This window comes from Crocodylus siamensis, chromosome 2, assembly GCF_052110815.1.
Source record: "Crocodylus siamensis isolate JL-2025a chromosome 2, ASM5211081v1, whole genome shotgun sequence".
NCBI lineage: Eukaryota > Metazoa > Chordata > Crocodylia > Crocodylidae > Crocodylus > Crocodylus siamensis.
The window spans coordinates 12,206,308-12,229,789 of record NC_143396.1 but is presented as its reverse complement, the minus strand read 5'-3'; the positions used below and the strand labels follow the sequence as shown (position 1 = coordinate 12,229,789).

The 23,482-nt window shown below is 64.3% G+C and overlaps 2 protein-coding genes across 2 annotated transcripts in view; one reads left to right on the top strand and one right to left on the bottom strand.

Annotated features, from left to right (window-relative positions):
• Positions 1-23,482, bottom strand: part of LOC149869944 (dedicator of cytokinesis protein 2-like) — a 107,967-nt gene that overhangs the window by 13,610 nt on the left and 70,875 nt on the right. The window lies entirely within an intron of this gene.
• On the top strand, positions 1,102-21,928 carry LOC149869945 (uncharacterized). The gene is made up of 4 exons (XM_090035264.1): positions 1,102-1,210; positions 9,049-10,912; positions 15,151-15,225; positions 21,452-21,928. The coding sequence occupies exons 2-4, from the start codon at positions 9,426-9,428 to the stop codon at positions 21,645-21,647; spliced, it is 1,758 nt and encodes a 585-aa protein (XP_089891390.1). The 5' UTR covers positions 1,102-1,210; positions 9,049-9,425; the 3' UTR covers positions 21,648-21,928.

The window sequence follows — 23,482 nt, the reverse complement described above, 5'->3', positions numbered from 1 at the left end:
GCCCCGAGGCCTGGGCCAGTAGCCCCCCGGCTCGTGCTCCCTCCACCAGCCCTGTGCACGGTGCTGGGCGCTGTACCCGGGTCTGCTCAGCGGCGCGTTTCTGAGCCTCTCCTGCCTCGGCCCAAGACGATGTAGAGCAGCCCCTCCTGGCCGGGCCCATCCGCAGGCATCACGCTCGCCCCACGGAGGGGGCTCGCGGCCCGCGGGGAGGGGAAGCTCGGTGCCGCGGGTGACCCAGTCCCAGCCCGATCGGCAAGTGCGGCCGGCGGGAGGCACCGCGGCTCCTGACGCACGGCATGGGCCCGCTCCTGCAGACATCACCTGGGACCCGCTCGGGCCTCCCCTCCGCCCCGCAGGCCCCGTCGGCTTGGCCCACCCCCGGCCCCCGCCAGCCTGGCCCTGCTGCAGCCTGCACAGCTCTCCCTGCGGCTGCACGCATGTGACCGCTTCCTTCGGTGGACGCCGGCCCCAGGCCAAACCCTGGTCCGAGCTGTCGCAGGCCCTGCGTCTCCCTCAGCGTGGTCCCGTTCGGGCCAGGGGCGCGTGAGCTGAAGCCTGACAGCATCCCGACCGCGAACTGCAGCCTTGCGGCCCTCAGCAGCCTTGCCCGCAGCACGGGGGTGCCCTCGGGGGCGAGCAGACAGGCCTGGGGCACGCGGGGCAGCCTGCGCCGTGGGGCGGGGGCGGGGGCAGGCCCAGGACGGGTTCGTGGGCTCGGCTCTGCCGAGGCTGGCAGCAAAGGGCCCCTGCCGTGCACAGACGGACCCACTTCCCCGCAGGCAAAGCCTGCTGCGCCCTGCCTGCCCGTCGGCGTGCGGGCAGCCTGCCCCGCCCGGCACCTCCGATTTCACCCCCACACGGCTGAGACCGGCCCCGCCCAGGCAGGGCAGGGACCATGGGCAAGCAGCGCGCGGGCCCCCGGGCCCCGAGCGCCCCCACACAGGCCGGAGCAGCCCGGGCATCCGGACAGGCCGCCCCGGCGGGTGCCGGTCGCCCCGGACCCCGACCCCGAGCCGGCGCCGGCGTTTACACGGACACGGCCGCCCCCCCCGCGCCGGCTGCGCCGATGACAGCGCGCCCCGCCCCGCCCCGCCCCGCCCCCGCGCTGCTCGCTCGCCCCGCCCCGCGCCGCGCCGCGCGCCGGCGAGCGCCGGAGCCCCCGGCCCCGCACCGCCCCGCCGCCGCCGCCGCCGCCGCCGCCGCATCCCAGGTGAGGCCCCGCGGGCCGGGGCGGGGCGGGGGCGGGCCGGGCAGCGTCCCTCGGGCGCCGCTCGCCGCCGCGGGGCCGGGCCGGGCCGGGCGCGGGCTCCAGCCGTCCCCGCGGGGAGCGGGGCTGCGCGTCCGCCCTGCCCCGGGGCCGGAGGGCAGCCCGGCTCCCCGTGCCCGGCCGCGGCTCCGGCCACCTGTTGCGGGGGTGCCCGGGCGGGCGCGGGACGAGCCCCCGGACGGACCTGCGTGAGCAGCGAGGGGCCGGGGTCGCCCGGGGCCGCCCGGCTGCTCGGGGCCGGAGCCCGAGCGTCTGGCTGGTGCCCGCTGCCCCGCGTGGGGCGCGCCGGGGCCGCCTGACAGCGGGGTCAGTCGCCGTCATCCCCCTGACCCGGCTCTGCGGTCTGCGCCCTGGGAGCCGGGCCTCTCGCCGCCCCGGGCAGGGCCCCAGGACCGGCACACCAGCCTTCAGCTACCCCGCCCCGCGCTGTAACCCTGCGCACAGCACGGGGTTCGAGCCCCGCGGCTCTGGCTCGGGAGAGGTGCTGCCATGGTGCAGGGGGCCTCGGCGCTGGACGCTCTTCTCTGTGGCCAGGCCCTCCGCCCGTGCGCATCGCCTGCAGGGTGCCTCTGGGGCCACACACGTGCCTCCCCGAGCTGCAGCCCGGGCGCCTCTCACATGCGGCGTCTCCCAAGCCGGACATGCAGGGCATGCGGGGGGCGAGCGCGTCCCCCAAGAGCCAGGGCTACCGGCACGTGGCCTCTTGCCTTCGAGGGTTGCCAGCAGAGATGCCCTCGGAGCAGCAGTGCCTCCGGAGCTGGGTCTGGGGGCTGCGAGCTGCTCTCCTGCATTGTGTGTTAGGTGTGCAAGTGTTGCCTGGGCAGCCGCCAGGCCCCACTCGGGCATGCAGCCCCGACGCAGGATGTGGATGGGTGCGGTGTGCTTTGAAATCTGTCGCATGCACCTGCACAGCCAGAGTGGGCCCGAGGGCAGTCTCGCTCAGACAGGCAGTCTGTGAGCAGAGATCGTCTTCCTCATCAATTATAATTATTCACCATTTCCATTATGGCAGCACTCAGAAGCCACAAGTAACCAAGTGGGTTTTCTCCCATCCAGAAGATGCTGCAGCATCGCCCTGACCTAGTGCGTGTCCTCCCTAGATCACAAGGTGCTTTACCACAGAGGGCCAGGTTTTTGCGTCCATTTTCCAGATGGGGCAACTGAGGCCTGGGGGGTAAAATGACTTGCTCAGCGTCGCCCAGCAGATCTGTGGCAGACACGGAGTGGACCCCAGTCTCCACAGCCCCGGCGTGGTGCTCCACCTAGCACTGGAGGGTCCTGCTTCACGGCTGAAGCACGTCACCAGGGCTCTGGCGGCAGCGAGCATCACGCAAGGAGGTGTAACAGCCGAATGGGGCCTGGCTGCTAGACTGGATCGAGAATCTGTGCGCAGGCCGGGGACTCGTGCTGTGTTGTTAGACTCCCCTTATCTGAAGAGGGGATTCGGCCCCTCAGGCCTTCTGCGCACACCCTCCTGCGAGCGGTGCAGCCCACGGGGACAGGAGCAAGCCCAGCACTATGCTGCTGAGGCTGGGGATGCTCTGGGTCATGTTCATAGGCAGCCAATGTCTTGCACTGTTGCATGGAGATGTGGCCAGTGTGCGGGGCCTGCCCGAGGTGGTCTAGACAGCACATCGTCTTGGCAAGCAATGGGCCAGGGTAGCTGTGTTTGGCGGCCAGAGCTGGCGTCATTGGGGCCTCGCCATCCGACTGCCTGCTCCTCGTGGACAGCCTGGGCCTGTCACACAGGGAGGGGGCCCAGGAAAGCAGGGAGCTGGAGGAGTCTCGGGGATGAGCCTGTTGTGTGGCTACAAAGAGCCTTTGGGCCAGGTGCCGTTTAATTTATTTGTATTGTCATGCCCCTTTATTAATCCCTGGGGCAGCTGCACCTCGAACACAGTGCCCAGCTCCGGTCCCTGCAGCTCCAGAGGGAGAGAGACGTGGAGACAGACGGTGCAGAGAAGGGCAGGAGGAGGAGGAGGGCCGCGGAGGAGCTTGCACAGGAGAGACTGCGGAGGCCAGGCCTGGGCAGCGCCGAGAGGAGACGCTGGAGGGGGGCCAGGAGGAGGGTTCACAACACACTACAAGGGGAAGAGAAAGTCTCTAGGGGTTTGTTACTGACTGTCTCTCGCCAGGCGGGAACAAGGCGGCACAGCACAAAAGGAGCAGCTGGCAGTTTAAAACCAGCACCAGGCAGGTCTGTTTCCCCAGCAGGCCATGAAAGGGGGATTGTGGCCCCCCAGACATGGGGAAGCCAAGACCTTGGCCGGATCCACCAGGGCTTGGACACGTGCTGGGAGGAAAGGGGCATCAGTGGCTCTGGGACAGGGAGCGAGGGGCACGGGCTCAGCATCAGCCCTGCCCGGACCTTGGTGCTGGAGGCTGCAGGGAGAGGAACAGGAAAACCCTGCTCTCCCCCCAGCTCTGCTCTCTGCCCCGTGGGACACAGGAGATGGGGCGGGATGGACCTGTGGTCTGAGCCAGTCCCTGGCTGTTCCTGTTGTTGTATTGCTGTGGGAGCGGGACGTGGCAGAGACGCCCGGAGATCTTGGATGCTCTGGTCCTTCCACCTGGAGCTGAGCCTTGTCTGCCGGAGGGGCTCCTCTGGGCCTGGGGGGGCATGCATGGTGAAGAGGGGATTGGTAGACAGACAGCTTGAAGGGGCTGTCTGTCTACCATTGCCTGGTAGACAGGCAGCCCCTGTGAGCTGCAGGGCACTGGAGCGCCCGTCCCACGCCGGGGTCCAGGAAGACTGAGGAAAGCTCCACCTTGAGACAGGAGCACGGTGGTTCAGCTGGTGTCTGCGACACAACTTCCTCTCTGTTGTCCCAACAAGGAAAAGGCTTGAAAGTGCTCCACTGACTGTGGCGTGCTTTGCCACCGACTCTTCGTGCAACCCTGGGGATGTCACCTAGCTTCTCTGTCTCTCAGTTCCCACATGTAAAATAGGGACATCAGCACTGTCCTACCTTGCAAAAGCTACGAGGACAAATGCACTGGAGCCTGTAAAGCAGTCAGATGCCACAGCAGCAGGGCCCACAGCAATGCCTCATGCAGGTGAATAATTTGGCCCGAGCAGGTTTCCACTGTTTGTAACCACAACAAGGGCCCAGCTGGATGTTCCCACCAAGCCGGAGCTGGGAGATAGCAGGGCACTGAGCCATGTCCCCTTCGCCTCCTGCAGAGCCTGGAGAGGCCTCACCCTGAGCCCGGCTCGCAGACGTCGAGGGCACAAGCCATCCTGTCATGCACGAGTGAGCCGCACACCTGGAGGTCGCGGGGGGCAAGCTGCTGCTGTGGGTAGACACCAGCTGAACCAGGAGGTGCGAGGAGAGGATGTGTGACCACACAGCTGCCGGGGAAGTGTGCAGAAGGGAATCAGGTGCACGCATGGTCCTAGGATGCAGCTGCAGGAGGTGATAACGCCGCTGGGCTAGGTCTGTGCAAGGCCTCAGCAGGAGGTAGTCTGCAGCCCCGGTTGCCCACGTTCAAGTGTGATGAAGCCCAGCCCAGGCAGGTGCAGAGAGGCTGTAGGGAGGACCAGGGACTGTCACGAGAGGAGAATTGGCTGAATCACCAGCTTGATGGGGGAGCAAAGCACCAGGAGGGAGAAGAGCTGCTGAAGAAGAAAGGCCCGAGAACAAATGGGGGTGAAGTGGCTGTGAATACATTTAGACTGGAAACAAGGCGCCTGCCCCACATTACATATATTACGCACTTAGTGGGTCAACTGCACAATAAATGTAGACTGGCCACACGTGCAGAGCAATTCTCGCTCCATTACAATGTCCATATGGCTATGAAGAGAGGCAGCCAGCTGCACAGTTAGTGCTTGAACATGCACAACAGCTTCATGGGTGGTTTCTCTCGAGCTATCGTGCGAATGCGTGGCAGGGCCCTGAGAGGGGTCTGGTCACCGAGGTGGCAAGGTTCGGAGGGGCCTCCCGGGAGCAGCGGTAGGGACCACCGCCTGCATGACTTTTCCAGTGGAGTGCAGCTGGTTTCTGAACAGACTCGGGCGATGTCCTTGCCCCTGGAGCAGGGGACCGGACTCGGAGACCCAGGAGATCCTCTCCGGTCTCACTTTCCCGCAGCTTGGCAGGGATGAATGGGAAGGTCCGGTGAACGCGTGGCCTCATTGCCAGGGTGGATCCCCTCGGCTCCGTGCTGCGGGCCTGGCTCCGGCATCGCGTGGAGCTGGGAGCACCCCTTGGGGGCCCGGCCAGGCGACGCTTGTCCCGTAAGGAGTGGCCGCAGGCTGACAGCAGAGCCTGACAGCGAGCTGCGCTCTCCCGCGGAGTTGCAGGAAAGGTCACTTTCCTTGCCCATCAATCTAGTCTCCTGCCGTCGTGTGTCAGGGGAGCAGATTTATGCGCCTGCCCTGGTTCTTCTGTTCCCTGAGCCGCGCACGTCTGGGACACGCATGCAGGAAAGGCCAAAGCCCACGGAGGGCAGGTGGAGATAGTCTGACTCTCCCGGGGGCAGGGGTGAGCACGGGGATCTCCGCCAGCTCCTTTAGTTCGCCGTGGGTGACAATGACGGCAGCTGCGGCACAGCAGCTCAGCTGGTCCCTGCGGCTGCTCTCAGTCTGCTCAGCCCGAATTGGAGAATTCACCAGCTCGGGGTGACATGTCCCTGTGGTTGATCACCTCGCAGTTGAAAAATACTGCGGCTTCTGCACAGCCTCGGGCTGTTCAGCTCCCACTCCCAGCCTGGGGGTCTCGGCCAGCCGCGGGTGCTCAAGGAAGGGATCGGTTCCTCTCTGTGCAGACTAGGACCGAGTCATCCACCCCTCTCTTTGCTCCCAGGTAGGTTTCATCCCGTGGTCACTGCGGTGGCTCCTCTGAACACCTGCCGTGTAACAGCATCCTCGCCGAGCCCCAGGCGTGCTGCAGGCACCATCTGCCATCTCAGCTCCTACAGAAATGACCTTACTCTTGACTGCATTAAGCCTTACACTGCTGTTTGCACTCCGCTTGCCAAGTGGTCTGGCTCTCCCCACCACTTCCCAGCCCGCAAATCTTTGTGTCTTCCTCCACCGTTTTGGTGGGGCCAGCAGGCTTCCTCCAGGACCTCGACGCAGATGTCCACTGGCGTCCCGAGAGCTCCGATCTAACCACACATCTGGCTGTCGGGCACGGCCTCGTGGAGAAGGCAGGGAGCTGCAGAGGCCATGTCAGGTCCAAGCCCTGCCTGAGGCCGGGTTGACTCTGTCCAAACCAGCCCAGACAAACCCCGTGTCCGACCTCTGAGCACAACTACACGCGACACAAGATCGCTAGGTGACTCCATCTTGAGACCTCTCAGTTCACTGGCTTTTAATCCACTGACGTGTGCTGTGTCGATCTTGCATTGTTCTCGTATCTTCATCAAAACGTCACACGGTAGCAAGGCAAATGCTTTGCTGGAGTCGTGCACATCCGTCCAATTGCCTCCGTCAGCCACGCTTGTAATCTCATCGGGACGGGCGCTGAGTCAGCTGGACCAGCTGTTTTCCATCAAGCTCTGGTGACTGGCATGAATTGCACGACCCTCCACTAACTCCGTATTAATCAAATCCTGCATCAGCCAGTGCAGTATTGCTCAGCATCCGTCACCCTCAGGCAGACAGTCCCATAATCTCCTGGCCCGGGTGTTGCCTCCCTTCTGGGTCGGGCTGGCTGAGCCTGGCTGTGCTTTCTACCCTCGAGCCTGAGCCCCGGCTGGCTGAGAGCTCCCCAATGCCCATCTCCCTTCACAGAGTTACAAGGTCAGGTTGGAAGGGACCGCAAAGGCCCCCTGGCCCAGCCCCTGCACCGCTGCTCCCCATCTGTCCCAGGTGGATGCATCCTCAGCCTCTTCCTGAAGCCCTCCAGCGAAGGGGAGTCTGCAGCTGCCCCGAGCAGCCCGTTCCCTCATCCCGCAGCCCTCGCCATCCCGAGACTGGACCTGAGCCTGCTTTGCTGTAGCTGCAGCTCAGCGCCTCCCGAGCGGCCCTCTGCAGTGACAGGACAGTGTCTAGGGCAGCCTCTCAACCACTCAAACCCTGAGTCTCCTTTCATCCCATGAAACATACCCAGGTGCTTCCATCTTTCCAAGTGCCTGCGTTACAATGCAACCCCTATATCCTCTCCATCGCTCACCTCTGCGCCTGCTCCTGTCTCTCTACACCCTTCTTAAAGGACCTGCCCCAGGCTTGGGACGAGGAGGAGTCTGGCCCAGGCCTCAGCAAGAGCGCCAGCGCCTGCCCACACGGCTTCCCAACTGCCTCCATGAAGGGGTGCGAGTCAGGACCTGCTCCTTGTGCACGTGGCAGTGGAGCGGGCTGCCCAGGGCCTCCCCCTGCCTCTTACCCCATCCACCGGCAAGATGCACGGTGTGGCCCACATGGTTTTCTGGATTCAGTCGTTTGTATGAGAGAGGTTTTGGGGAAACGAGAGCCAAAGCTGCTGGAGGCATTGAGGGGCCCATTGGAAAACAGAGAGCAAGCAGGCTGAGCGGACGGGGCTCCTTTGCACCGCGGGGTAGGCGAGGCCATAGCCAGTGAGCACATCCCTGCACCGCTCTGTCCATGATCCGTGGTCCTGGCCCAGTTATGGCAGCCCGAAGCTCTCCCTGGCCGGGGAGGCTGCTCCTCCTTGCACTGGGAATAAAAGGATGCCCAAAGCTGTCCTGTCTCCTGTGCACTTTGGGTTTGTTCCTTGCTCCCGCTCTCTTCAGTCTTCCCCACGCCCTGCCGTGCCGGGCGATCTCCAGGGCCAGGGCCATGCTGTGTGGGGCGCCTGGCACAAGAGCCCTGGCCCGTGTTGCGGTGGGGTGCCCTTGCACCGCGGGAAACTGCCCTGCTGATGGCAGCCCCTGGCCTTTGAGGGTGCAGCAGAGGCCTCGGTGTCCCGGCTTCCTTGCTCAGTGCAGGGTGCGAGGGAAGAGACTCGCCAGCTGCTTCTGCTGGAGTCTCAGCAGGCTGCCGGCAGCCCTGGCCCCGGGCACGGCCACGCAGCTGCACCCTATTTTCTGAGTGCATGGGGCTGTACTGCAGCCTGCTTTCAGGAAGGTCTGACCCTGAGCAGGGAGCTACCAGGGGATCCCAAGCTCAGGCTTTTCTAGCACGTCCATCCCGGCCTCCCCGGCACAGGTGGCCTCAGATCTTCCTGAGAGAGATGCGGGCGCGGTGCGCAGCCTCCATGCCTGGGGCAATGCCCCCCCACGGCCAGGCCCCACCTGGCACCAGACAAGTCTGTTCCCCAGGTGGGCATGAAAGGGGGGACTGTGGCCCCCAGATGGGGGGGAAGCTGAGAGCTCGGCCGAATTCACTGGAGCTCGGAGTTGTGCTGAGTGGAAAGGGGCATCGGTGGCTCTGGGGCAGGGAGCGAGGGACACGGGCTCAGCATCAGCCCTGCCCGGACCTCAGTGCTGGAGGCTGCAGGGAGAGGAACCGGGGAAAACCCTGCTCAGCCCCGGTCGCTCTCCCCCCAGCTCCGCTCCCTGCCCCATGGGACACAGGAGACAGGGCAGGATGGGCCCAAGGTCCTCCCCAGCCCAGGGCAGCCCTGCCACCCCTGTGCCCGCGCGGCGGGGCTGCCTGGGGCTGTGAGCGGGGTAGCGGCGCGTGTTTATGCTACCGGGGCTTCCTCCCCCTTCCTTGTGCGCAGGAGGCAGCGGAGATCAAAGCTCGTCTCTTGTGATCTTGCCGCACCGAGGGAGGGTTGAAGGGGCCAGGGCCGAGCGCGGGGAAACTGTCCTGTTGGAGAGGAGCCGGCGCTGCGACGCCGCACTCACGGCCTCTCTGTCTGTCTCCGCAGGGCCTGCACTCGCCAGGAGCGCCGGGGCCGCGAGCGGGGCCTGGACCCGCTCCCCTGCTGCCCCTATGGGACCCTGCTCGGGGGGCGACTGAACCCGGCGCGGGCAGGCGGCGCGATGGGCTCCCGGTGCCCCCCGCCAGGCGCGGGGCCGGGCAGGGCCGCGGGCGCTCGGGCGCGCCGCCGGAGGATCTAGAGGGGCCGGGGGCAGCATGCTGGGGCCCCCCCCGCCGCGCCCGCATCCTGGCAGCGAGGCTGACGCCCCGGGCACCGCGCCGACGGGCCAGGAGGGGCTCCCTGCCCCAGCTTCCCGAGCCGCGGGGCCGCCGGGCCTGGCCGCAGCGTCCGGTGCCTGAGGGAGGCCGGCCGGCCGCGGCGCCATGGTCAGCAAGGAGGCCAAGGCCTGCCTGGGTGCGAGCGGCGAGGGCAGCCAGGAGAAAGCCATGACGGTGCGCTCGGCGCTGCTGCGCCGCGACTCGCCCGACGCCGAGCGCCGCCTCCAGCGCCGGCGCCACCGCACGCAGCAGGTGCGCTTCAAGGACCTGGTGGACGGCGGCGCCGCGGAGGAGACCAGCCCCCCGCCGGCGCCCGCCGTGCCCCACACCCCATGTGCCTCCCCGCCGCCCAGGGGCTGCCCTGCGCCGGCGGCTCACTGTGCCTCGGGCCCCCGGCAGAGCTGGCCCCAGGCCGCGGCCGGCTCGCTCACGCTGCCCCTGCCCCGCAAGGGCTGCACGAGCACGGCCATCCAGACCTCCCCCAGCCTCCACAAGCCCCCACCGCCGGGCCCCCACGCCCGCAGCCGGAGCGCCTGCGACCTGGCCGGGGAGCTCCGCCGAGGCCCCGGGGGGCTCGGCGCCAGCAGGGAGCCGGCCCCGCGGGCCCCCACCAGCCTTTCCGCACACAACCACCTCCCGGCCTCGCCGCCCGCCCAGCACGCCAGCAGACCGGGGCTGCCCGGCCCCCCGCCACACGCCACTTTGTGCCACGGGCCAGCTGCGCCACCCCGGGCTCCCTGCCCGCAGGACCCAGGGGCCGGCCGGTGCCCCGCTGCCAACGATACCTCCCAGCCCCGGAGCTGCGCCCCCAGCCCCGAGCTCTGCCCCGCTCTGGCCGCCGCGCACTGCGGGAGCCCCCAGGGCAGCCACGGCGCCCCGCGCCCCCCGCCCGCGGGGAAGAGGCCTCCACGGTGCGCGGAGCAGAGCTCGCCCCCGTGGGACCCTCCACTGCAGCCCGTGGCCCACGACCGCCAGCAGCACGCACCGCTCCCGCACGGCCACGGGCTCGGCCAGGCAGCTCAGGGCTCCTCCCAAAGCCCCGTGCCCCCCCAGCCCTGGGGGAGCCCCGACCGGCCCCCTCCACCCTACAGCCCCGGCACAGCCCAGCCGCCCGCTGCGTCGGACAAGACACCAGCCGCCCTCAGCCATCAGGGTCCCAGCAGCCCCCTGCCCGTGCCCCCCAGCCACAGCCTCTGCAGCCGCCTGAGAGCCCCTCAGCCGGACGGGGGCCCAACAAAACTGGAGGGGCTTCAGCAGTGCGACGCCCGCCCTGGCCAGGGGGCACCGCTGTCCCGGCAGACCCCCAGGGCCCCCCGGCCGGACGAGCCCTGTCTGACAGCCGAGCAGTCGGAGACGCTGCGCCAGGTGCAGGACCTGCTGCAGCTGGTCGCTGCAGCCAAGGGGCAAGTGGGTTTGTCCAAGGGGGACGAGCACTTCCTAACATCTCAGGGACACGTGGGCCCCGGGGACATGGGGGATCTGCGGTCGCAGCTGCAGTCCCTGGAAGGGGTACTGGAGACCAGCCAACAAACCATCAAGGTGCTGCTGGACGTCATCCAGGACCTGGAGAAGAAGGAGGCCCAGCGCGATGGGTGAGCAGACGGCAGTGTGGTGGCCGGGTGGGAGGGCGCTGGCACGGCCCCGGGGATGGGGATGGGGACACCGCCCGGGGTCAGACGTCCTTCCAGCAAGACCCCGGCCCCCTTGAAACGGAGCCAGCCCCAGACACCTCCGCCTCGCGGCTGCCCATCACCCACAACCCTGCTTTCCATGCACTTCCCCTCAAGACACAGGCCAGGCCTGAGCCCTGACCCCATGCCGGTCTGCAGGAAGTGACCAGCTTAGACCCGGGCTGAAGCCGTCTCGCTGCCCATGTCGCAGCCGAGTGTCCGCCACCCCGACGCACGAGGCCAGGACCCTCCTTCCCAAGCCCACGGCACCAAAGTGACAGCTGACGGGGAGAGGGAGAGAAGAGCTGCCACGCAGGCCCCAATCCGGGCTTAGACCTGCTGGTCAGCCCTGGCGGGAGCAGGGAATTCAACCCTTGCAGGTCCCAGCCCCATCTGGCTTGTCCTTGTCCGGATGCCTCCAGCGGCTCCTGCCGGGAAGACACGGGGTGTCCCAGCCCATCCCCAGCGCAGGGCCAGGGCCAAGGCCAGGACAGGGCTGCGCGGCCTTGGGAAGAGCTCCCTTCCCGGGAGGGGCGATGCAGGCAGTCCCAGCCTGCCCAGGGAGCTCCCTTTCCCCTCTGCTGCATGAAGTTGGAGGCAGGATTGTGATGATTCAAGCAAACGATTCCATGAGCTTAATCTGCATATATGCTAATAGATGCAGGCAGACCTTGACTCGAGCGTTACGCCTTGTAAGTCACACCGTAGGGGTGGCTGTGCAGAGGTCAGACATGGGGTTTGGACAGGGCTGATCCTGCCTCAGGCAGGGTTGGACTGGATGCAACCTCTGCGGGTCCCCACCAGCCCCGTGGCTCTGGGGCTGTCACACGCGTGTAGCTGACAAGACACTTGGATTTTTTAAAGGCCTCTGCCAGGGCTGTTGCAGGGAGGAGCTCGTTGTGGGCTGAGAGGTAAAATTCGTCCTGCAGCTGTCAGTGGCTAAGAGCATCGCGGGGAGGCAAAGAAAGGTAACGAGCAAGGGGCAGGAAGGCAGAAGGGTAACGAGCAAGGGGGCGACGAGCTTCTGTTTGTCTGGGCTGGTTTGGACGGGGCTGATCCTGCCTCTGGCAGGGCTGGGGCTGGATGTGACCCAGCCCCACAGGTTCCTGCCAGCCCCGCAGCTCTGGGACTTGGGGGTTTAATCTAGAGGCGATCCTGGGGGGGCGGAGGCATGCTTGCAGAGGCTGTTGAGAGGAGTTGAGTGTGTAGACGTGTGAGGAGCTTCATGGGGACGTGTCCCAGTGAGGGCACGGTCAGCAGGACGGGATTCAGTGCCAAGGGACCAGACAAGGCCGACACAGGGGAGAATCGTGAACCCCTCGAGCTTTGTGCTGCATCCGAGGGCACCGTGTCTGCTCGGAAAGGCACCTGCTTGCGCTGTCTGCAGCTCAGTTAGGACCTCGCTTCAGCATACAGCTCGGGTCACATAAGCAAGCAAGAGATGGGACAGGACAGCAAAGAGTAGGGAAACTATTGTGGGGTTGTTACATAAGTGCCTGGCGGGGCCTCCGCTGCGCAGCTCTGCTTGCACTGACAGATCACACGGGAGGAAGGCTGGGGGAGTCTGCAGCACACGCCAGACTAGACAAAGGAACAGCAAACGCAGCGCCTCAAACCTGCATCCGTGATGTGCAGGGAAAACCTACGCCGTCCCGGGGGAGTTGGATCCGGGCCCTGCTGCCCGTAGCAAAACAGATCTGGAGTCTCTGCACGTTGCAGGCGGAAAGAGGCTGGCCCAGGGAGACCGCTCCAGGCGACTCGAGGCAAGACCTCGACCTGGGACACAGACTAAGCGATCGTGACCGATGGCATTTCTGTGCAAACAGAACAGCTCTGTCGCTGCTCGTACGGTCTCAGTTCCCTGTAGCTGAATGCAGTCGTGAGCACAATTGACTTGACAGGGCAGGGCACTGACTTTTATTTTTGCCAGCGGGGGCTGAGATGATGGACGTGTAGGTATTCGACGCATTCTGGGTGACAGCCCTCTTCCCGAGGGGAGCTAGGGATGTCAGGCCCCCATGTACTCGCACCTCTGAGATGGGAAACCATTAAACAAAAACATGGGAATAGCATTTGGGAACCAGGAATGATGTGTTAGGTGCCCACAAAAACCAAAACTCCCCAATTCTGCAATTGCCAAAGGAAGCTTCTGACATCTGGGTCAAAGGAGGATGTGAAACAACACATAGAAAGAGGAAAAACAGGGAAGTTGACAGTGAAAACTGGCGGTTAGGAGATGCAAGGAGTTGATATGGGAAGCTGACAGCATAAATGAGCAGGGTTAAGGTGATGGGCATGAATTCTTTAACTGTCTCGAGAACAAAGCAAATCCTGACCATGTTTCAGGTCTGAGACAAGATAAAGGAAATAAAACTGTGATGCAGAAAAGCAGAAGTGTTTCTCCTGTGGGAAAGAGGCAAGATGAAGTTTCTATGTCTTGCAGTGAGAGAGATGTTTCCTCTCCCATCAGAACAAGGCGGGTGTTGCACTCATTGCTAAATGCTGCTTACACACTCCAGATCAGGCAGCCTGTGCCCAGGGAGTTAAATAGCTGGGCCTCAAACATAGCCCAAAAGGCTGAGCCTAAAACATCATTGTAAATAAGGATGTATCAGCACAGGGGGTATCTTACCAGTGTCCGGCAGGGGCCTGGTCTCGGCTCTGCGCTGTTCAGTGTCTTTACCAATGACCCAGAGCACAATATAAAATCCTCTCCCGTGCATGCACGGCTGGCAGGGCAGGGACAGTGATGATGGGCACGGGGCAGCCCAGGTCTGCAGCCTGACTGAAGTACATGGGAGCACGGGCATGTCTCGTGATAGGAGCTTGAAAGAGACCGCGGGGGCACGTGGCACAGGGTGCGTGGCAGGACCGGCCCTGCGACGTCCTTGTTCTGGACGTGCCGCACGTCTGAGGAGTACCCGGGGGCTGTGTTGAGTTGGCAGCTGCGCCCGCGGAGGAGGGTTGTGCACGGAGCAGCAGGGAGCTGTTACTGCCTCTGCACGGCAGCCACGAGGCCCTTTCTGGGCCCAGATCCCTCCTGGCGACCGGATGCTGAGCACGGGGAAGTGCCCAGAGCAGGGCTGTAGCAATGGGCTGGGGGGTGCAGAAACCTTGAGAGGCTTAAGATGCTCAATCGCTTGGGTCCCGAAGCAAAGGCGAGGAGGTGGCCATCATGGGGAGAAGGAGTTTGGTACCCCAGAGATGGCAGTGAAAGCTGCGTTAGCGGGGATGGGGGCTGGATAAGGTAAGATGCAGACTTCAAGCAGGGACGGTAGCTAGGAACGGGACCGGCTGACTCAGGGGCATCAAAGGAAGGAGCTTGGGTTCATTCAGGAGCAGACGAGCCCGTCCCCTACACCAGATGCCACGCAGCCAGGTCAGCCCCAGCCTCCCAATCCCAGAAAGGGACAGGCCAGGCCCCTCGCTGCTGCCTGCCAAGCACGTGGCTACCCCAGGAGCCAGGGGAACCGGGGTGAGGACCTGCTTCCCTGCCCCGTGCGATGAACTAGGGGTGCTTGTAGGGCTGCCAGGTGCTGGAAAGCACACAGCTAGTGGGAACGCGCCTGGTGCAGGCAGCACCTCATAGAGAGCTGGGGGCCAAACCCCCCTGTCCCTGAGCTGTGGCCATCCCTGGCACTGGGGCTGGATGAGGGGGGCCGAGCTCTTGCACCGGGGCTGGCCCCACAGACAGGAGAGTGGGCTGGGCAGGTCCTGCTCCCAGCCGCTGCCTCTCTGTCCACACATCCAGACGGGCTCCCTTTTCCTCTGTGTTGTGGGAAAGGCAGCCCGCAGCCCTGCGAGATGGCCAAGGGGCAGCTTGTGCCCCTGATGCTGGTGCTGTGGTCGTGGGAACCCGCATGCAGCACTGGGCGGCTTCTGCCCCTGCCTCGTGAGCCGCAGCCCCGGGCACGCACAGCCGGCTCTGGACAGTCCCAGCCCCGCTTGGCCAGGCACTGAAAACATCCTGTCCCGGGGGCAGGGGAAGCAGCCTGCCCAAGCCCCGGGAGCTGGCATTCCCCAGGGGTTTCCCGTGCGCCCACCCCTGCCCTGGTGACACGTGGGTCAGTGCCCAGGCAGGTAGACGCAAAGGCCCTGGGGATGCCGGTTGGGTAGTGGCTGCCGCGGCTGTATCTCACGGGCTTTCTGCTGTGCCGCAGGCGACACTCCTACCGGACGGGACAGGACATCGCCAACTGCGGGACCTGCCGAGACTGTGCCTGCATCATCTACAGGTAGGTGCTGCCGCCTCCGCCACGCGCCACATTTGGGGCTGGGCTTGTGTACCTGTGTCCATGCTGTGGGACCCCAAATATATCAGCAGCCCTGGGCAGGCGCATGGGCCCTCTCACCTGGCAGGCTTTTTGCACAGGGTCTGGGCTGTCTGGGCCCCCTGTGCAGGGGACTGAACATCTCCAGAGTAGCAGGGTCTCTGGCCTTTCCAGTGGCCCTGCTCTGATCCCCTACGGCCTCTGGCACTCGGTGCATGCGTACGCAGACCCCTCCCCACCCAACGTGCACACACTTACTGCTGAGAACCAGTCCCCCAGAACAGCCCAGGCGGGTCCCTGGCACGTGGCCGGGTGTCTGCATGAAGACCGGCTCCAGCCGTGGCCGCGCATTGCAGCGCTGCTCTCAGCTGCCCCCCAAGCCACTCGTGTCCAGGCAGAGCCTGGGGCTGGACAGCCAGCCCTGTTGCGCACCAGGCTAATGGCTTGCCTGCTGCTGGCCACAGAGATGTGGCCTGCATATGTTCGTGCCTCGTGTCCTGCAGCTGGGGCTGGGTCCCAGCAGGCCAGCACGAGCCCCAGGGGTTTCAGCCAGCCCAGCACATAGAGGCGTCTTGTGCCCTGGGCATCCGGCACCAGGGCTGGGCAGGGGCTCAAGGGAGCTGGTGCTGTTTGGGCATCTGCAGCTGCCGGAAGGCAGCCCCGTCCCACTGGCCAGGCAGGCTGGCTCTGCTCCCCGCGAGCACAGATCCATCGATGTTCGGGTTGGATGGGACCTCAACAGATCATTGAGTCTGACTCCCTGCCTGGGCAGGAAAGAGCACCGGGGTCAGAGGACCCCGGCCAGGTGTTTGTCCAGCCTTCTCTTAAAGACCCCCGCGGTAGGGGAGGTCCACCGCCCTTGGAGCCCATTCCAAATTTTGGCCACCCTTACCGTGAAGAAGTTTTTCCTGATATTCAGCCTAAATCTGCTCTCTGTCAGTTTGTGACCATCGCTCCTTGTTACCCCAAGAGGCGCCTGGTGAACAGAGCATCTCCGCTCCCTTGCTGTGCCCCCCGATGAATCTGTCGGCAGCCGCAAGATCCCCCTCAGCCTTCTCTTGCGGAGGCTGCAGAGGTCCAGGTCCTCAGTCTCTACTTGTCAGGCTTGTCCTGTAAGCCCCTGACCATACCAGTGGCCTCCTCTGGACCCTCTCGAGTCTATCAACATCCTTCTTGAAGTGCAGTGCAGACGCATGCTCCACCTGCAGTCGGACCAGAGGGGACGTATCGCCTCCTTGGATCTAGTCATCATGCATCTTCTGGTGCATGGTAACGTGCGGGTAGCTTCGCTGGTGATTTCATCGCGCTGGCGACTCATGTTCATCTTGGAGTCCGCTATGACTCCGAGATCCCCTTGTGCACCCGCATGTCATCCTGTCCTCACCAGTGCCCCTCTTGCATCATTGCAGTGCCGAAAGGAGGGCATGAGGGCATGTGACAGTGCCTGGGTCTTTCTATCCCTCTCCCTCTGGCCTCTGCCCAGAGGCGGTGTAGGAGGCCCCAGCCCTGGTGCATGGGTAGCCGCAGCCCTGTGGTGCCGTAGCAGGAGAGGAGAGCACAGGCCAGCTCTCCCAAGCAGTGCAGCAGGGACAGGCAGGGACTCTGCACGCTGGTGCATCTCCCTGGTGCCTGGGCCGTCAGTGCAGCCAGGAGAAACCCCAGTTTTCCAGTCTCAAGGGTCCCAGGTCGGACTCCACCGTGGCCTCCAGGCAGCTGCAGCCACGAGGACAAGGTTGTCTCCTGCCCCACGGGCTCACCTGCCCAAAGCATTTGGTCTTCCTCTGAGGCTGCCCTGCCCAAGCTGGGCAGCATCTGCATGCCCCCGGCAGCCCTGCGTCCTTGCTCCCAGGCAGCAGCGTCCCTGGTGCTGCAGGTCGGGCGCAGGTCTCGGGCCCCGGGGAGGGCGCAGGGCTCAGCAGAGGTGTTTCCGGGATGCCGAGTGCTGTGCTGCAGCTGGCCAGGAGGGCTGTGCAAAGCTTTGGATCATGATTCGGATTTGGAGATGATTCGGAGGCCCAATCTACGAATCCAGATCGAATCGCAGGAAGCTTTAGGCTTTCCGAATGGATTCGGAAAAGATTCAGAGATTTAGCCATAGGGTATAAAGGGGAATCAATGAAATATCTATAACTTTGGTGCCTTTTGGCTGATTCAGATGAACCTTGCAGGGATGGTAGCCTCTGCTGAGAGCATGACGCGTGCCATGTTTCAAGGGGATAGGTGCAGGGGTTTCTGGGAAAGTGCAGCCTGAAGTTCTGAGAGCAAAATTCACGTCACGTGTGTGTGTTAAGCTACAGGGGGGTGAAAGTTGCAGGGCTGGTAGCTCTTGCAGAGGCCACAAAGCCTGCCAGGTTTCAAGGAGATCAGTGCAGAGGCTTGGGGGAAACTGCATCTTGAACTGTGGACAAGCAAAACTCGCCCTCGGGTCAGTGCAGCGACTGCCCCAAAGGCAGATGGGCCATCGGCTGCGCCCTTCAGGGAGAGACGAGCCACTACGCAGGGGTCCGGGCTGCAAAGCAGAGGGATCAAGGGCCAAGATGCACATGGGCACAGGGCACTGGGTGACATCAGAAACAGACCTCACTTGCACAAGGGACTGCAAGGCAGCCGGGGGCAAGGGCCCCCCAAAACAGGGTTCAGGCACACTACAATGATGGCCTGACGCTCAGATGGATGCAGAGGCACGGCGGGAAGCTGTGAGTGCGGGGGCGGCGCACGGGATAGCAAGTATCCGCACGAGAGAGGCCTGCTGGTAGCCCGGGCTTTGACCTTGCAGCAAAGGGGGACCGATGATGCTGGAGGCTGAACCAGGCCGTCTGCGACCAAACAAGGGACCTGCGCTACGGCGAAGGTCATAAACCTCGACGTCGCTCGCTAAGGGAGGCGGTGAGCTCGGCAGCTCTCACCTGCCTCTCATGCCCTCGGGCTGGGTGCGATGCCAGGGTCAGGCCATGATGCTGACACCCATGGCGGTGTCGCGCAGGGCTGGCACACCGAGGTGGGCTCAGGGCTGCGAGGGGGCTGCCAGCAGCGCCGCATGCTGGGGATGGGGCTGAGCGCCACTGCCTTCCCTGTCTGGTACGCAGCGTCCCTCGGTCTTGGCTCCGGCGAGGCTCTCGGCAACTGCGATGAGAAAGGTCCGTGTGAGGAGTGACGGCCCCTCGCCCGGCATCGTGTCCCGACACGGCCCTTCAGTCCGTGCTGCTTTGCCGCTGTGGCAGGCACCCGCTCCCCTTGGCTGGCGCGTGGGGCCCTGGGCCAGCTGCGCCCAGCCCAGTGCATGGGGGGAGGAAGACCTCGCTCCATTTCTCTCTTTCCCCAGATCTCGCCCCGTGCACCACAGAGAAGTCACCCAGCCCCGAGCACGGGGGAGAGGAGCGGCCCCACTCCTGTCCGTGCGGAGGGCGGGGGCCGGCCCACTGGCCTCTGGGAGGAGGTACCCAGGTGCATCCTGCTGTGTGTCCAGGCATCCCCGGGTGTCTCGGTGTGCATCCACCGGGCGCTGGCTGCCGGTGTCCAGCTTCCTCCGTGTGCCCGTGCATGGCCCTGGCTTGTCATTACTTGTGTCTTCTCCATTCGCCCTCGCTTGCAGGGGGTCAGGGTTGCGCTGCCCCTTTGCGGAGCTGACAGCAAGCAACACTTTCCTGCATGCACGTGTTCGTGGACAAGTGTTGGCTACCTGCTCTGTGCACGTCCCACCATGAGGGAGTAAGGGGCTCTCTCAGGGTGCCTGCATGCATGCGTGGGTCCCCCCCCACCCTGCACCAACACACAGGCATCCCTCCCGCAGCCCGTCGCATGCCTGCTGCGCTGCGTGCATGTCTCTCCTCATTGTATCTGTGTCTCTGGCTCCATGTGTGTCTGCAGCAGAGCTAACCGCAGCCCCCCCACCGCGTCGCTCGTGGGGGATTTCAGTGCTAATCGGGACTGACGAGCCTGTCTCTGCATGGCGCTGTGTCTGGGAGGAGATGTCACATCTGGAGGAGGCGGGTTGGTGCATTTGTCAGCTCTCGCTCTGGACTCCCTCTGGGCTTCGCGGCAGTCCACGTGCCGCACCAGGTCCTCTGGTGGGACGCAGCAGCACGAGGAGACGGACACGTGGGGTGCATCATACCCAGGCCCCCTGAGCTTCCCCGTTTGCATGCTGCTGGGTGACCGCGAGGCTGCACGCTGGGGCAGCAGAGGACGGTGCCGCCCAGGCTCATGGAGATCGGTGCAACCCGTGGGCGAGCAGCGGGTTCCCTCCCGGCTCTGCCCATGGCTTAGTTGTTGCCTTCAGCTGTGGGGCAAGGGGCGGCTGGATGCTCATGGTCCCAGTGCCCCTTGCTGAGCCGTGGCCTGCGCAAAGCCTCCCTGTGCTGTTATTTCCCTTGCAGCAGTGACTGAAATCTAGGCTCCATTCTGCACAGACGCAGGGAGACTGCCCTGCCGTGACCTGCTTACAGTCGAAGTAGAGCAAGCAGACAGAGCCGTGGGGACAATAATCCTCATCACAAGCAAGGGCTAAGGCCAGGAGAGGAAATTACTTCCCTGAGGCCACCCAGAAGGCATGGGGCACAGCATGGGTCTCCTGCATCTCCAGCCATGCAGTCACACGCGGTCCAACTCTGACCAGCTGTGCACTGGGGGCTCATCTCCAGGAGGACATCTCCTTGCACCTTCTGTGAGGGCACCGAGCCTCAAGGCCACGGCAGAGGCCTGCTGTGCCCGGGTACCTTGCCCAGACCCCCACACATGCCAGCTCTCCTACGGGCAGGGCAGCTGTATTCACAGCGCTGCCCTTGGGCTGTGCCCTCTGCCGCTAGGTGTAGCTGGCCTGGCCCCGTGCCCACGTGGCAATGCTGCTTCTGCACAGCTCTGCCTTGCACCACCCAGGAGCGCCCCGAACTCAGGCTTTGCCCGCGGGACTCTTGGTGAAGCGAGCTGACGCCTGCAGTGCCTCTGGCCCGCAACGGCTGGAGAGGGGGAGTCCAAAAGGTGCGCTCCTCTGAACCAAAGCCCAAGAGAGAGCCCGAGGCTGCATGGTGGAGCCGGTCGTTGGAGGTCTCCAGTGCCACAGTGATGTGGGCGCCAGCGCGTTCTCACTGCCGCAGGGACAAGCGTCCTGCTGTCAGGCCACACGGCTCACCGCCCGCCAAGAGCCGCGCAGTTGTGGCAGAGGCAGCTTTGATGGGGGTCGGCCACAGTCTAACTTCAGCCTTCTCCATGCCGCTGTGGCCCAGGGACAGTGCCCCGAGGCAGCGCCGTTGAGTCGGGCACTGCGGGGATGCCGTGTGCACATGGACAGGCTGAGGCAGGAGAGCAGCGCCTGGCGCTGCAGGAGGTGGATTCTGTCGGTCTTTGCTGACAAGTTCCACGTTTTGCTCGGCTGAATGAACAGGGGGTCTCGAGGCCAAGGGCATTAGATCTGGGGGGACTGAGCTTAGGGGAAAGCAACTGCCTGGCTGCTGGTGTCAGCCACAGCCCCTTGTGCAAGCAACGCTGCCCTTGCCTGAAGCAGCTGGCACTGGCCCTGGCGGAGACGCGGCCCTGGGCTACCTGCACAGCTGGTTCAGCGCTGCTTGGCCCTTGACTGGCTGCTTTTCCTGCAGGCTTCAGTGCCCAAGAAAAGAAGCCAGGGGAAGGATTCAATGCAGGGTCCAGGCCTGCCAGCCCACCTCCGAGCCAGGCTTTCATGCACCCACCATCCTTCTCTGCGTGCGCCCTGCCTGGAGGGAGCCAAATCAATAGAGGTGGTCAGGGAAGTCAGAGGAGCAGGGTGCTCCTGTTCACAGCTCTGTGACTAGCAAGGGCCGAAGGCACAGGCCGCTGCATCTCTCTGCGGCCCTGGACAGAGCAGCCCACAAGGTCCTAGCCAGAGCCACAGTCTGACCGTGCGTGGGGAGAGTGGCCCCGGTGCTGGGACGCTGGTCCGCAGGCAGCCCCGCTCGGCGAAGCCCCTAGTGCTGGTCCAGCCCCTCGCACATGGGTGCTGCCCGCGTGCGGCGAGGTCCATCCTGAAGGGCCGCGGGGAGGGAGGTGCTTCGGGAAGCAGCTCCGTGTGGGCAGACCCGCGTGGGTGGAGGGCAGCCAGCAGGAGGGACTTTGCAGGCCGAGCCCCGCCGGTCCGGCTTCCTCCCTGGCTGGCATGTGCCTGGATGGCGGTTTGCTACAGGCCCACTAACCTGGTCTCCTTTCCCCCGGTACACAGCGTGGAGCACGATTTCCGGCAGCAGGAAGGCCGTTTCCAGCGGGTGCTGAGCAGCATCGAGAGCGAGTCAGGCCCGAGCTCCCCCATCATGGCACGAGCTGCCACGCCAAGTCGGCAGGAGCCGTCTCCGGTGCCAAAGCTGCCTACAAAAATGGACTCCAAAAAATCCAGGCGCAAGTGCTTCTGGTTCCTGTGATGTAAGGTGCTGCCCGCGACGGGACGCAGACACACACTGCCCGGTGGCAGGACGGGCCCCGCTGTCCCCGGGACTGTCCCCGGGACTGTCCACTGCTGATACCACAAGCACTCTCTTCTCCTTGCTCTCCCTCTCTTCGAGGCCAGGGTTTGGGTAGCACCAGCTTTTCTATTTCTAACTCTCTCGGGTTCCCTTACTGACACCCCTTGTGTAAATAGGGGGGGCGGGCAATGCTGTATTTCATGAGAAATCAATAAACTCCAGGGAGACGCTATTTTTGTTACCCCTGCCCTGGCCAGCGTACGTTTGTTCCCGGGAAGACCTGTGGGGCATGCAGGGGGTCACTGGAGACGAGGGCTGGAGATGACAGCCTATCCCCACTGCATGCCCATTGCTGCTGTCATGGCAGATGCTGGGGAAGCTGCCGGAGGCTTGTCTACACTAGGGCTCCTGCCCGTGCCTCTCAAGTGCCGCCAGCGCCTTCTCTAGCGTTAGCGCAACTCCCGTCCATGGGCCTCCAGTGACAGGTTCAGTTCCTTCGAGCCTTCGCCCCTCCTCCGGCCAGGACCCTGCAAGGTTGGTGCCAGCAGGAGCACTGGCTCAGCCTCGTCCCCATCCCCAGCCTGGGCTGCAGCATCAGTGCCTCTGCAGGGGCTTCATTTCAGTTGATTCCCAAGAACCTGGGAGACTTCAGTCCCTCCCAGGCTCAGATGAGAGTGGAGTTCAACTCAGCTGTGATCCCGTGCCGGTGACCCCGGCTGCTGAGCAACGAGGAGGGACCTGTACACCTTCGAGACGCCGCAGGGAACATCCCTGCCCCGCAGGGCACGCAGTGGTGACCCAGTAAGCCTCTCCCATCACAGACTTGCTGGTGCCTCTGGCCATGCCCTCACCCCCTCCCCACAAACAAAGCACCAGGGCTGTCCTTGTGCGCACCGAGCCTGGGAACAGCTCCAACCATGCAGCCAGACATGGGAGGGGTCTGCCCGGGACATGGCAGCTCTCCTGTGTGGTCTTATGAGAAACCTGGGCACTCGGAGAGAAACAGCAGGAAAGAGACTCACCCTGGCCTTGTGGAGACAGGCAGGACCTTCTCCACCTCCAGCTTCTGACACTGTCAGACGTCTGGCCCTCCCTGTGCTACACATTCCCGTGCACGTGGTGTCACACGCTAGTGGGGGCCCAGCCCCTATGCAGCCACGTGACGTGGCACCCAAGCCCGGCACAGGCCAGGACAAGGGGCGTCGGGTCGTTATAGATGGGCCGTGGCAGCTCCCAGCGGCTCGGAGCCATCGGGGGTGAGACCCTCCACGTGCAGCGCTGCTGTGCGCACCCAAGGAGGACAGCCCTGTGGCTCCAGGCACCAGTCCTGAAGGGAAGTGGATCCAAGGCTCCTGGTCCCCAGGACCCATGGAGACTGGCGCTACAGGGAGAAGTGCGAGCAAAACGGACCCGTGTGGGGTCAGCTCCGCCACAAGCGCCTGTCCGCTGCAGCCTGTCTGAGCCCGAGCCCCGGCCAGCTCGGCTCACATGGCAGCTTTGCTCGCCGGTGCCTGAATGGAAGCACTGCGGCCTTGGTCGTGTCTCCCGGAGGCAGTGGGGGCCGAGACTGGGAGCTGCCTGCTGCAGGATGCATTAACTTGTTACAGCGCGAGAGCAATTAGCAGCTCCAATACTCCAGCCTCTGCCTGGATGCCCATGAGAGGGGAGATTTACTCATGGTTTAATGAGGGGCCCAGATCGCAGGGGGCTGGAGGCAGGCAGGGACGGCCTCTGCATGTGGAGCGTGACGTGGTGAGCGCCCCGATGCAGTGCGCCGAGGAGACGCTGCCATG

Coding starts and splice junctions, on each gene's coding strand:
- LOC149869945 (XM_090035264.1), top strand. CDS start 9,426: ATGGTCAGCAAGGAGGCCAAGGCCTGCCTGGGTGCGAGCGGCGAGGGC. Junction 10,913..15,150: donor AAGGAGGCCCAGCGCGATGG/GTGAGCAGACGG, acceptor GCTGTGCCGCAG/GCGACACTCCTACCGGACGG. Junction 15,226..21,451: donor TGTGCCTGCATCATCTACAG/GTAGGTGCTGCC, acceptor CCCGGTACACAG/CGTGGAGCACGATTTCCGGC.